Source organism: Centruroides sculpturatus, unplaced genomic scaffold (genome assembly GCF_000671375.1).
Source record: "Centruroides sculpturatus isolate CEXI.00-Female unplaced genomic scaffold, Cexi_2.0 scaffold1435, whole genome shotgun sequence".
Taxonomy (NCBI): domain Eukaryota; kingdom Metazoa; phylum Arthropoda; class Arachnida; order Scorpiones; family Buthidae; genus Centruroides; species Centruroides sculpturatus.
The window spans coordinates 172,672-187,899 of NW_019386549.1; the positions used below are offsets into that span (position 1 = coordinate 172,672).

The 15,228-nt window shown below is 31.3% G+C and overlaps 1 protein-coding gene across 1 annotated transcript; it reads left to right on the forward strand.

Moving 5' to 3' along the window:
* Positions 1-4,400: 4,400 nt before the first annotated feature.
* Positions 4,401-12,846, forward strand: LOC111615288 (clavesin-1-like; the record flags this gene model as incomplete). The annotated part of the gene is made up of 5 exons (XM_023356707.1): positions 4,401-4,604; positions 7,233-7,466; positions 7,561-7,754; positions 10,997-11,107; positions 12,673-12,846. Coding segments are annotated over exons 1-5 (804 nt in total), but the record flags the coding sequence as incomplete, so codon positions are not given.
* Between the last annotated feature and the right edge of the window lie 2,382 nt (positions 12,847-15,228).

Here is a 15,228-nt window from a genome sequence, read left to right on the forward strand (position 1 = left end):
TGAATACAATGCGTACAATAAAGGTGGTTGTATGCCAGTGCTCGTTGCACTTTACAAGGTGATGGATGGTTACATAAATACAGGGTAGGGTGTAGAAGCACATTATGCATAAGAATGTGGTTACAAAACAGAATGGGCATAGTGCCCTGAATAATAAGAGAGCATTAACATTAATAAAAACAGTAAGCTATACATTAAAGAGGTATACAATGAGAAGGGCATATTAGTCAATGACATAATATGCTAAGTTATACAAGGAAATACAATAGGATACAAATTACCATAAAATTGCAACTTACACATTACGATATGTACAAATTGATACATAGTAGCAAAGCGGTTACGTGGAAACACAGAGTAAAATAATAAGCAATTGTGCACAGAGATTACATTGAGGTTTACATAGCTGAGATGATGCGGCGTCGAATCAGTTGCTGGAGTCACAATGAGCTCGGTGCCCGGAGAAGTCATTTTGGAAAGCGTTACAGTTATTTACTAATTTTTGGAGATGCTCGAAGCTTCCTTTGTAGGCGCACAAATAGTCCAGTCTTGGTGGCCACGATTGTCCGTGTGTAATGCAATAGGTTTTTAGGTCTCTTCTGTTGGCTTCGTAGCGCGGGCAGTCGAAGAGGATGTGGAGGATGTCGCCCACGGATTGATTGTCACAGGTGCACACGTCGGTGNGGATTTGTATTTCTTTGTTTTAATAGTGAATTCCAACTTATACATTGTTAATAACATAATTTTATATACGTGCCTATCTTGCCCCATTACTATACCAGGGATACCAGGGGCAACTTTAATAAAAATAATTAAAATAATTACAACTTTACAAAAAGAGAGAAGTTGCCGATCTTGCCCCTATAACCGGGACAACTTCGTCAATTTCTCTCTTCTTGTAAAGTTGTAATTATTTTTATTTCCAAACTGATTTTAACCAATTCTATAGTAAGGTAACATTCCAATAGACAATATGGAAAGCTTTTTTTTCAGTTTACAGCAATATTTATTACACAAAATTTAAGTAAAGCTTAACATGCCGATCTTGCCCCGGTCTCCCCTAAATAATTTGCTCATTCCAAAGTTTAATTTATTTAGAATATTTTTTTTCAACGTTCAAACATAACATCAACTCCGGAAGAGAATAACTTCAAAATCTAGATATTTCATTAGAACTATTTCGAATGTCATAAGGTCGTGTGCTGGTGCATATTGTGTCGACGAATACTATATTCTCATTGGTAAATTTTTCCGTTAATTAAAATAACATAAACATTCTATACAATTTGTGAAGGAAATCATAAAAATTTGTTTGGTTTTTGGCGTAAATTCTTACGACGGAAAATCGGTACAACAATGGTATGTTGTGAAAACCCTAAAAACTATTATGAAACAACGAATTTAGGTTAGATTAGGCAGTGCTGTGAAACAGTCTTACAGTAGTTCCAGATCAATCCTAAGGTCTTCACAAAAAGCAGTGCAAAATCGTTCTATTAGGTGAAGTAAATACACGAATGCACAGGACAATTACTTTTAAATGTACTATTCAATTTTCAAAAATGTTAAATTATTTATCGTTATTTTTGAATTACGCCAAATACATTACGAGATAACAGATGAAATTTTAAAGCATAAAAGTCAAAAGTTCAGTTATACATGTATTATCTAAAATAACTATGTGTTTATCCTTTAAACTCTGATCTGCTGATTGAATACACTGTCCCAAATTATACTGAAATTAATTTCATTAAAATTTTGAATTTTAGAATATAATATAAACAGTAATTAAGAAAAAATGTAAGCTAAACAGATATATTATATAAGATAGACATTCAACAGTCTGATTAGAGTATGATATGAAGAAATTTTTATAATTACACTGAAGGACGATGTAGAAAATCTGCTTGCCCATTAAAACAAAAAAATAACGAATTTGGTTTTGTACATTATTGATTGATTTTCTATAGAATAAAATTCTCATTTGCCTTCTTCCTCGGGTTTATATATATACTAGCTGCAAGGACCCGCTTCGCTGGGTTTTTATTTGTTCGTACATTTGTATGTAATATAGTTTTATATATATATAAAAGACTGTTTTTCTAAGTAATCTAGAATCTAGCTGCAAGAAACCGCTTTGCTGGGTTTTTAAAAAGTAACGATAGTGAAGATTAAGATAATTACATTATAGCCAATCTTACCCGTTTTCACAGAATGCAAGAATTAGGTCCCCTGTTTCTGATTAGAGATCTGGTCCCGATTTTATTTCTGAACGTCTCCTGTTCACGTCAAGTCAAACGAACTATTTTCAACGTTTCTGGAACGTTTACAATCGTTCNATATATATATATATATATATATAGATATAGATAATAAAACATTGGCTAATTAAGTGCTGGTGAATTGAAACATATTACTTAATCTTTTATGTCTATAACATCCCAATAAGGAATATGCCGTTTATTCAGTGAGCTTTAGAACTATGATATAATTTTTTATAAAAATTGATGTACAGGAAAGGATAAATATCCATTTATTTTCATTTAAAAATTAATGACGTGTCTATCTTATATTCATATAAAATATCATTTCTATTATCTCATATAAAACGCTAAATGTACACTACACCAAACGATAATTTTATTTTATTTCTTTAGATAAAAAACTTTAACGATATAAATTTTGATTCAATGTCACGACTTAGTGAATTTATTGACATTTGGTAAATAATTTCTCCATCCACTTTTAATCCACACAGATATGCGTTTCGAGCTTTCGCCCTTCTTCAGTCTTTTACATAGATAGGTTGTATCTTGTGTATACAGTATCTGTCAGGCACCTTCCGTACTTCCCACTCCCCTTCCCGTCTCTTCCCCGATTTGACGGCCTCCTGACATGCCTGGTAACTCGTAACGTCGCACTCCCAGAGTGCCGCACACAGCAACCGTATAAACATTCTATTTTAAATAGCATAATAAGCAATACAATATATTTAGTATTGAACTTAATAAGTTTTTAAAGTAATTTTAAGCGTCTCGTAAATATTTCAAAACATTTTATTTATTAGACGACATTTTGAACTCATCGCAAAACAGTAACCAAGAGGGTCTTACTTCAGTTCCTATCGCGAGTTCTGTTAGGCGCAAATTGAGGGCAACCCTATAGCAAAAATTAGTATCCGACGTATTGGAAGAAGAATGCACATGAAAAATTCCTAATATTTATTGATGAGGATCAATCATGATTATATCCGAGCGGTAAACAGGCTTTGTTGCGTTGGACACAAGCCATTCTTGTATTTTTATAAGTAATATTTGTGCTTGAATTTACTTTAAAATGTTTCTATTTAAAGCAGCAAAGTTTAGGGAATTATCTGATTTGAAGAGTGTAAAACTTTCGAATATTTCAATAATATCGTAAAACGTTTGAACAATTCGAAAAAAACGTTTTTTGTGGTGGAATCTGAATGTTGTGTGTTTTATTTTGACAACGAAAATCGAATACGAAAGATTTTTGATATGATTTGAATAAACTATCTGTTTTTTTTTAAATAATTCGAGTATGTATTTTGAAACAGATCTGAACTTAGTTTACATTACGAAATCTTTGCTCTGAATTACACAGATTAAGATGTAAATAGATGATTAAAAGTTTTGTATTATATAACCCATATTGGAAGCGATATCAGGCACAAGCGCGGATTTCAGCTTTCCAGAGCAAAAGCAGGTAAAACATCAAATTATATATTATATTATAATATGAATAATAAATATTTTTGTAATAATATGTATATTCTGTCTGTTATCGATGTTGTCTATTTAAAATCGCAAGATATGTTGTCGTATAGCACTGTATATGTAGAAAATGTTATCAAACTAGAGAGATTAAAGTTATTACAGGTCGAAGTCCGAAGATCTCGAATTTTTTCGAAAAAATTTAAATTAATCAAAACTTACATTAAATAGTATATTATACAAACATTATATTTTCTACGTATAATTAGATATATTTTATATTAGTGTAATACATAAACATTTTTATAATTATTNCAAAGTTATAAATAAAAAATATTACTACTTAAAATGATAATCAAAATTACCTGTATAAAAGGAAAATCTAATGTAGCATCAAATCCTCGTTTATGAAAATTACTATCTAAACTCTTAGATCTTGGTCCCCGCTTTCTCCAGTCTTTTCTTCTGCAAGATCTGTCATTCATTATCTTTATTTCACTCCTATTTATAAACAAATACATAATTTATGTGAATGATATATTATTGATTAAACATCTCATTAATTTCTTCTGCAAGATCTGTCATTCATTATCTTTATTTCACTCCTATTTATAAACAAATACATAATTTATGTGAATTATATATTATTGATTAAACATATGCTGAAAGTATGGATTAGTTTATAATTATTTCTACGTTTTACGCTTCATCCACTTTTAGAAAAAAATTAATTTAGTAGACTTTTTTCTCTTAAGACAACAGTAAACTTTGATAAGAAAGCGATGAATATTGTTGAGATTGAGAATATCAAAGCAGCTAAACAATATCCATGGAACGAAAAAGATCTAGAAGAATTTAGAGAAATAGTCCTAAGTAAGTATTATATTACTTTTATTAATATTGCTATTTTTTTATAATACAATAGATGTAAAGTCTGTAAAATGTGCAATATTTTTACATTACTCCCAACTCTAGAATTACGTTCTGCAAGTGAAAGCTAAATATACTTGTATGTTCCATTAAGAGCGTAATTCAAGAAATTATTTTTACAGTATATTCATAAAGATTTAAGCGTGTGACAAATAGAATTCGATACAATAAACTTACAATCCTTTATTACCCAGCTTCTAGTGAATTTCTATTCCAGTGTTAAGGCATTGTTTGCATTTAGTTATAATATAGTAAGCGTAATATTTTTCTTTTGTTATACTCTTTATCAAAAATATGTAAAATAAAATTCAATATAAAAGAAACATGTAAACATAATAAAAGCTTTCGTATACTTTAGTTTAGTGTAACTTACATAATTATTTGAAAAATAGCTATTTTTTCAAACAAGACATTTTCAAACGCCTTAGACATTGCGATAGTGAATTTGATCATATCTTGATGGGCTTGGCCGAATGATGTGTGGTAGGCTTCCTGACAGACAATCCATAAAAAATTCCTATGCAGTACTCACATATTCTACCCAATTTTTAAAAACAGCAAAATTAAGTATTAAATAGCTCGATTATCTGATCAAAATTTAACCATTATCAATATCCAGATAGGATTGTTTAATCATAATGCACACTAGGATATGAGATCGGCATTGCTCGGGTAGAAAGTAACGATTGCGAAGATTATTAGATTATAGCCGATTTAACTAGTTTTCACCAGATGCAAGAATTACGTTCGTACTCTTCCCAGAATTAATTAGAGAATTTTTATATAGTTCTAAAAATGTGTTCGATCTCACACAAAACGGCAAAAATCCGTTTCACGTTAAGCCATAATTTTCTCTTTCTCCCTTGCGGGGGAGAATTTCGATAAATCCCTTCTTAGAGTACATTCTCATGCCGAACCCCCCAACTGTGTATCAAATTCCAAGTCATCAAGCTACCAACTCTTAACTGTTTCGGCTCAGCGCTTATTACACACATTGCCACCGACATTCACGTTTTAGCAACGAAAACGTCGGCGGTTTTCTATTATATTTATGATCAATCCATCTCGATTATATTATAAAATAATTATACTTAAACATGTTTATTCTAAATTACAAAACGAAATAAAGTTTATGATAATTATAATACACTATAGTTAATTATATTTTTTTAGTTTTTACGTAAAATATATAAAGTTGTTGATTCAGAAGCATATAATACAGTAGAGCAGGGGTTCCCAACCTTTTTGTGGCGCGGGCGCATTCGAAATTAAAAAAAAATTAAATATTATGTCCTTTATTATAACATGCATTTTGTAATATATATTTAGTATAACATATTATATATTTTTTATAAAAGCCGAATTAATACGATTTTTGACACTGCATTTCATTTGCTAATTTTTCACAGTTGGGAGTTTATGATGATAATCCCAATCGTAAACAATGTTTAAGGTTAGCGTTAGTAAGTTGAGATCTGATTTTTGATTTTATCATGGTGAAAAATAAATATGTTTTTACCACTCTCTTTTTTCTTCCTTGGAAAATGTACAAGAGAATTTTTCGACAAATTATTTATCCAATTTTGGCTCTGAATGCTTTTATAGAGCTAATAATTTCATCTAAACGTTAATTTTTCTCCTGGAAATCCAGGTTTAATCTGTATAATTTTTCACATATGTCAAACCAAGTCCATCAACCATTCTAGGTTATTTAATTGTGCAAATGGTTGACATTTTGAAATAAGGAATTTTTTATCTCTTCGAAAAGATAAAGAATGACCCAAATGTTTTTCCTTTACAGAATCATCTTATATCTGTATATAAAATAAGGTCAGCTTGGGAAGATTTGTTATTTTCTACGACAGCTTTAAACAATCTGTGCGATAAAAGAATTGCTCGATTTTTGGTGTAAAATATTTATATACAAAAAAAAACATAACACTAGCTAAAGAAACTTTTTATTTTATTTAAGATTTTTTTTCATTATTTGAATACTGCAGCGGGCATAAAATTAAGAACCGGTGCAGTACAGTCTTCCATATCACAGCATACATGACTGAAAAGCTTCGGATATTATGAAAATCCGGTTAAGGGAGTATACATTTTTAAATAAAACTTTAACATACATGTCTAATGTATAATATATAAATATTTATTTTGACTTTGACGTTTATTTTTAACAAGTAAAATTACAAATCATTTTAAAAGTATTACATTAAAGCTGTTTTTTTTTTTTTCTCGAATTTTTCTGGAAAATCGAGTACTTCCGACTGTGAGCTGACGAGCTGCTACAACACTGCAATGCTTCATCATTAGAGAGAGTTAATGCATTGTGATCTTCTACAACTTCAAAACAATTCAATTTAAATTAAAAAAATTAAAAAATGTACACGCTGTGGGAGTTTGGGGTAGTCAAAAATAATGTTGTGCACGTTTTGGATAGGGCCATGCTAACTGGTGTGTTTTCAGACACACCTCTGAATTAGACAAAAAAAGGGCCAGATACGGGAGAAACTGCTATAGTAGATACTTTAAATTTACATAAAACATATTTTTTCATGTTATTTACAGAGGAAGAAGACTTGAATTCTAGGACAGATGATTTATTTCTTTTAAGTTTTCTGAGGTCAAGAAAATACAACAAACAAAGTTCTTTGGAATTACTAAAAAATTATTATTCAGTTAGAAGAAGCGTAGCTGAATTTAAAAATCACAGACCATCGGCAATAGAACATGTTTTACAAGCAAATATCATGTCTTGGGTATTTATTGACAGCGGAAGACTTGTAGGATTCGGTAGAGCAAGTAAGACCACATTATAGTTGAACTCTTTTATGAAATATTATCAAAATTTAATTCGATAAGTTGCTAGGAAATATATTTATCGTTTGATTTACAGGTCATTGGGACACAACAAAGATTCCTGCGATAGATTTAGGCAAATGCATATTGCTGCACTTGGATTACTATTTGAATGATCATCGTCTTCAAGTAAACGGAGTTTCAATCATAATCGATATGAAAGGTCTCTCATGGAAGCATGTAATCTGCTTTACTCCAAGAATTGTGAAAATTTATATAACTTGTTTTATCGTGAGTATATTTTGAAAATATTTACTTTAACTTATATACTCTAATAGATAATCATTGGCTTATTATTAAATCTTGACAATTATTCTTTGAAAATGATCAAAATTATAATGTTATAATCAAACGTAATTAATAAAATCTATGTCAAATGTGCGGATTTAATATTTTAAAATATACTTTGTAATGTATAGAATATAGAATACACTATAGACACTTCATGACAATTTATTAGATATTACTGCAGAAAATGCACTTTAATGCATTTTGGAGTTTTTTATCTTTTGACAGAAAACCATAAATACTATTTGTGATTTTTTTAATCTTATAACTTTTCATTGTAAAAAATTAAAACTGAGCAGAAATGGCTTGTAAAATTTCATCGAATATTATGTATTACAATAAAAGAAAATGATCTGTATTCTTTTGCTAAAAACAACAATTCTAGTTCGCATATCTGTTCAACTTGTTCCAATATTGAAAATAGTTAAACACAGTTTTCGTTTTGTTCAGCTGTAGATTTTATTTCAAAACTGAAATTGAGTGTTTTCGTTATCACGCATGCACTGACGAATAAAAATCTGTGTAATTAATATAAAGTTACTACAATCTGTGAAACTACTTGTCTATGAACAGAACTCAAAAACGTTCTGTTTTTATCAATTTGCTAAACTTATGTAATTTTTTTTTTGTTTTTTTCCTTTCTGTATCTTGCTCAGCTATCAACAAATCACCACGAAATGCTCTTTTCAAACATGATCATTATACTTTCGCAGAGTTTTGTTTTGTTTTCTAATTTTTTCTTCTCCCAGAAACCACATCTCTTTGGTTTCTGTATCACTGTATTGCAGAAGAACTGTTGACGTTTCTCCAAGTTTTGTTATTACAAAAGATTATCCCAGTTCAAGAAAGAAAACTCGTCGGCTTTATCTTTTCTGCTTATTCCATTCTGAATTTAGACTTGATTCAAACGATGAATGCATTCAGACACGTCTATCATATTGTGAAATGAAGAAACTGTCCATTATTTGTTGATCTGATTTGAGTTGAAATTAGAATGTACTGTACTCATGAGGACTGCTTTTTCAAAGTAACAAGATTTGAAGCTTACTGATGTGAGGATCCAAATTCGGACTTTTCGTGTGTTTATATCATTTCATCATTTTACATTGTAGCTATACTTTCGTTCAATAACTGTCAACTTTTACACCTGGGAGCTAAACATCTGTTTAGTTCTCAGGCCTAATAACGACGCTTTCTCATCACGTTTCGACATAATATCTCGCTTTCAATAGTACAACATTAGAACAGTACAACATTAGAACAGAACAACAAGGTGAGGCAGTCGCCACCTGTCTTTCGAAAGAGAAGTTGTCACTCATACCTTGTCCTAAGTGCCTCAATATTCGGATATTTGTGAATCTATCATTTTATTCTACATTTTTATATCCTACTAAAATATCATCGGAAACCATCGTACCATCGTCTAACACCTTTGCGGATACTGTACGTTCTATCATTCTTACGGATACTTCCTCTAACGGATACTTCCTCTAACGGATACTCGAATTGACATCCCGAACTTCCTTTCCTTCACCAAGAACGCTCGAGAATCCCAATCAAGACAAGAAAAAAGGTATTTATCGCCACGCGAAATTTCTGTAAACTCTTCTCTCTCTCACAAATCGGGGAAAAACGTAATATCATATATAGCTAATATCTATCAAATCGTAGAAAGGTATCAAAAAACTAGCATATTTTTAATCGAAATGTATGGCCTCTTGTTACCAATTAAACCGTTGTTACGTTAAAGCGTCTCTGCGTAAGTCACTTTCCGTGCTCTGTCTCTCCCTCCATCCAGAATCCGTTCTCTCACACACGTGACCGCTCACACGCCCGAACGAAACGGTTTCTGTGTCTAGCCGTGAAGACACAGTGGTGTCAGTCCTGATGCAAATTTTCATTGCGATCTTCGCTGACGCGATGTCGACCCTTCGGTCACGTGGTGCCGAAGTATAGGGAGGCCCTTCGGCATTGTCACACTGACTTGATTTTTGTGTTGCAAGTTTTACAGGCAACTGGGTTCGTTTCTTTCAGTGTAGCAATGACACGTTGATTGTCATTGTGATGCCGGGACATTACCGCCCACAAGAAGCTGGCTGTCGAGTTATGCCAATAAGTCGGTGACTTATTTCGTAAACAGGACCGTTATGGCCAAGGAACGGAGGACAACGAAACGAACGTCACACAGTCACACAGAATTCCCCAGACAGCGAGACGATTTAATTGTAGCACTCCAGACCTAATTGACAGATACACAACCTCATAGAAAGAAGTCAAAAACAATAATATGAGGTTAATGGACGGAAGAGTAGCTAACAAAGTGAAGGGTGGTCAAGCACTTCCTACCGCTGAAGAAACTTTATATCACATTTCCGGCTATAGGTTCCTGATATCAAAACGTTCAAAATTTCAACCTCTACAATCCCCAAATTTTCAAAACGTTATTTTGATACACCCTGTATAATTATATATTGTAAATTTCTCAATCTAGAATTCGAGATGTAGAAGTCCATAGTCGAATTGTTCATCTTATTATGTAAGTTTATTTTAGAAACCATTTTATGTATTCGATTTAGTTCATAAGTTAATATTATAAACGTATTGATTGTATTATTATAAAACGTTTGTTTAATTTAGTTCCTAACTCCATCATCGGCTAACATAGCTTATAAACGAAACCTTCCTAAGTGCCGATCCTCTTGAACGATCTTCAGCCACTCAAAGAATAATTTACTTTTATGCCTCTTACACTATGTAGTGTCAGGAGCCTGACAAAAAGACATCATACCAATCTTCTTTTCAAGCTTAATCTTATACCATTCTAATAGTGAGCTAAGTAGATCAGAACAATCCACCTAATTTCATTTGTGACATCAAAATACAGATTGAACACACCGCGTTCTCACCTTTGGTTTTTGAAGAGTAGAGTTTAACGCACCACTTCTTTGCATATGTTTAATAAAGTTGATATATTTCAATAGCAATTCTGTAGCAATTTAGTTCACATCGGAAGATTTAAATTTTAAATCTATAATATCTGTTAATATAAGTAATGTAATAGAGATTCTCGAAATGAATATTCATTAGGTCATTTGTTGTTAAGAATTTAAAGTATTTAATTTTAAATTTGATTCAATGGAAAAGATGGTTTTAGTTAATTTATTTTCGTGTTTATTCTATTGTAGAAAACTCTACCTGTGTCATATAAAAGCATTCATTTAGTTAATGTCAACAGATATATTTACGTTATTCTAGCATTACTATGGCCGTTCATCCCGAAGAAATTAAGAGATAGGGTAAGTATCTTTTCTAATCCTTTATTATATATTTATAGAACAAAAATCACTTACGAAAAAAATAAATATTTTTAAATTAATATCTTAAAGAAATAACTTAATTTGGTAACTACAAAAACAGTTATAACTTAGGTAAATTTTTCTTACATTAAAAAACTTGTAATTTAAACATAACTTTTGCTGTAATTCGTATTGATTAAATTAAAAACAGCAACTAACACGTACGACAGACATCTTGTACTGTACTTTATGTTCGTATTGAAAGAAGAACTTATTCCAGGAACTTTGCGACTGCCGGTTCAATAGTAAAAATCATACGAAAAATAAACTAAGTTACAAAAAATAGATTCAAAAATCAATGATCACGTTTAAAAAGAAAATGATTTTTTTCATTAGAATAACAAAATAATAGGTTAAATGTAGTCATTAATCATTTAATTCAATTAAATACAAAAAACCGTTTTTTTATTTTCTTATCTTTATTTGATTGATATTGATTACGTTTGTTTATATAATGGTGGGCACCAGATGCATGGAGAAACCGAAATCGCAAAACTCCAGGATACGATTTCTTTCCCTAGAAGATAACTGGTGATATTAAGCTCTTTGTCGTCTCAGACTTGTTCTACGCTTTTTGCACGTTCGGCTGTAGCAAACCTTCTCTCAGAGTATTTGCTACCTGAACAGAATGCTGGTCTTTCTGGACCGAAATTGTGTACCACGTGAAACGATGAGTACTAAAAGTCAATCACTTATGTATCTCTGTCATTTCTACCGGCGATTTGCATCTGGCTATGGGCATTGTTGCAATTTCAGTTTGAGTCATGTATTTTACTGTGTACTTTCGTATTTCAATTATTTTTTAATTTCGTAAACTTAATCTCTACAACAGCTTGAAATCACTTGTATAAACAAGTAACTTGAACTTGTAAAGAATTAATTAGGACAAATTATGTACATTTCAATGTATTTCAGGTTTCTACCTTTGGCTGCTTAATAACTGTCAGACTTTTGAAACATTTTTATATACTGATTTTTATGTAAAGGAAAAAACGGCATTGCTACATTACAACAGCCGAGATCTTCTCTAGGAAACGAACAATTTCTTAATTAAACTGTAATTCTTAGAAATGATCTAGCTTACATATGTTGGGACTTGTACCCTTATCAATTACTCCTCGATATGAAACTCGCTGGAACGATGAGAAATATGATAAAATGCTTACTTACAGCCAAGGAAATAGAAAAACAAAAACAAAAAATTAAAATCTTCACGCACTACAGTAATTTGTCATACAATGTGATTTTACTTATTTGTGTTGAAGTCAAATCTTTTGTTTACCGTTATGTTGAGGTTAAGTTACATACTTCCTATCCGAAAATCTCACCCATTTCCATAGTTTATATATTTCTGGCTAAGAATATAATTTAAGCTAGAAAACGAGACCTGTTCCGAAGGATTTTTGCCATTTTATTCGAGTTCCTTTCCGATATGTTTTATTAAACAAAGTATTTTATTTATAGTAAAAGATTGAAATAACAAAATAGATTAATTTTTTTTTCAGATACATTTGCATGGTTCGAATTTGGAAGCTCTTCATAAAGAAATTGATCCAAAGTATCTTCCAGTGGAATTCGGAGGGACTTCATATTCTTTCGATTGGTCGAAGTCTAATCAGCTGATAAAAAATAATGAATTTTTTAGAGAAAATGAAAAATATTGGAATAACGAGACAATAAATTAAATTTGAATTAGAAAAGCTACAAAATATAACAATTTGAAAGAATTTTTTAAAAATTGCTTATGTAACCTCATGGATATTATTTATTTTAGTATATTTTCTGTAAAGAATTTGTAGTTGTCGCTTTAAATAACATATAAGTATCATATTTTACTTGTTTTGTATTTTTGAATCTTTTTCTTTTATTTAATTAATTTTACATTCTTCTTCTCCATATTTTACATTTATCATTTTACAGTCATCAACAGAAAGAGAAAGGTTGTATATATTAAAATGCCAATTGATGCTAAATTTGCGGTTTAATCGTAACCACTGACAAAAGTTTAATGTGTCTATTAGTACGCCATAAGATTGTGCGAAGTCAACTGCCTTGTTACAATTCATTTTACAATGACAATTTTGTAAAATGAATCCCAATCTGACACCAATGCGGGGGCCGAGGGGTATTTGAAAAACGCGAAATTTAACGATAATATGCGATATATATTGTCATCGTCTCCCTTGCCGTTTGGACTGCTGAGCTGTAACAATCAACGACATGTGGGAGCAGTTGAGTCAGAGATAGATGTCTTGTTTACAAACAACACAACCCGTTCATTATACATAAAAATGCTTACAAGATTTCCACGATCTTGGAAGTTCTACGGCGGTGCGGCCTTTGTTTCTTCCTCTCGTTTCCAAGATAGTCCATTTTGAAGGAGTGTCCCTTGTTTCGCGAATGAACACTTCCATAGACGTCTCAACGACTCCGGGACGATGCGGTCGACTTCTGTTGATGGAAAGATGTCGAACCGAAGTCGGGAGATGGAGACGAAGATGGGCGCAAGACACACACACTACAATAGATCCATCACTTGGAACTTTCAAAACAAAGCCATCAATGTCCTGAGTTTTATTCATTTTCCTCCGATTCACCTTCCGATTGGTCTCTCATTGTCAATTGTCATTGTCACTGGATGACAATTTGAAACCTTTCGGGGGCGCGGGAGAGGTCAAACTTGAAGTTTAATTCTATCTTCAACCGGAGATGGTCGACAGACTTACATTCTACTATTGTTTAAAAGTTAGTGTCGCGTTTTCATATACAAAATCTATTTCTAACTACTATATTTTAATAATTTTAAATATATATATATTTTTAAATTATTTTAACGCGAATTTTAGTGAGGGTTTGAACCTGTCCAGAGTCTCATATTACATATTCCTTTGTATTGTTTAACTATTAGTGTTATAATTATTATATTGTTGCCATATGTTTGTAAGTTGATAGGGGTCCTCGTACCCAAAATGTATTTTTATTTAAACTTGTAATGTGATTATTAAAGACTAACTTTTTTGTAAAAGATCTGTTCCTTCTTTCTGTCGGCTTTTGTGTGATAAGCCCTGCAAATTGTTAAATCTTATTTATTAGGTTATCTGACTATATCTAATTTATAGTCGTGGGCTAAAAGCGTCGTTTTTTATTAACTTTTTTTTATTTATTCATTATATAAATAATTTCATAATTAATTTTATTTAATTTTAAACAAAATTAATTAAATGTTGTATTAAACGTTAACTACCTTATTGAAACAACATAAAATTAAATGCAGTGTGTAGCGTCTGTGTAATCCAAAACGAGTTGGTAGACGAACGGACAGCATGTAGAAAAAGACACATATAAAAGAAAATTTAAAGAACACATAGAAATCAAAAAACACCCGAAAGAAAACTTAATTAATGTTTCAGATGGCATGTCCATAGACCCCCAATGGTACAAACTCATAGAGAACGCCTCCACGCGTTAAAGATTGTTTAAATCACAACCCCCGTGTACGGAATGTGGGTAACTGCTTATATAACATTACTTGTCGGTATTCTGTTACTAAGCGAACAACGGATAAGACCAGTTGTTAAAAATGTTTTGTACTATGTTCCTTTTTGTATTCGGAAATAATACATTCTAACTAAAATGTAAGTGTGCATTGATATTTTTTAAATTAATATTCTATGTTATACAGTTCGTCATAAAAATGATATGTTAAACAGCCTCCCCCTTATACCACTTTTTTCATATCATAGGCTATGCCATACTACTATGTAATCAAAAAATTTTGTAAAATACATCTATGCTGTACCATTATATGTCAAGTAAGCAATTTTATGTTATCATCACCTCGCGTTTTTAGTTATGTTCCTACTAACCAATACCGTAAAACTAACCTTAAATTATATTTTTTTGTGTAATCTTAACAGCACTGAAGAGGGGTTGGGAATTTAAGCCAACCCGAAATGCATATGAATTAGGAATTTTTTAAATAAAACGTACGTTTTCTAACCAATTGCTGTCCGTTCGTCTACCAACTCGTTTTGGATTACACAGACGCTACACACTGCATT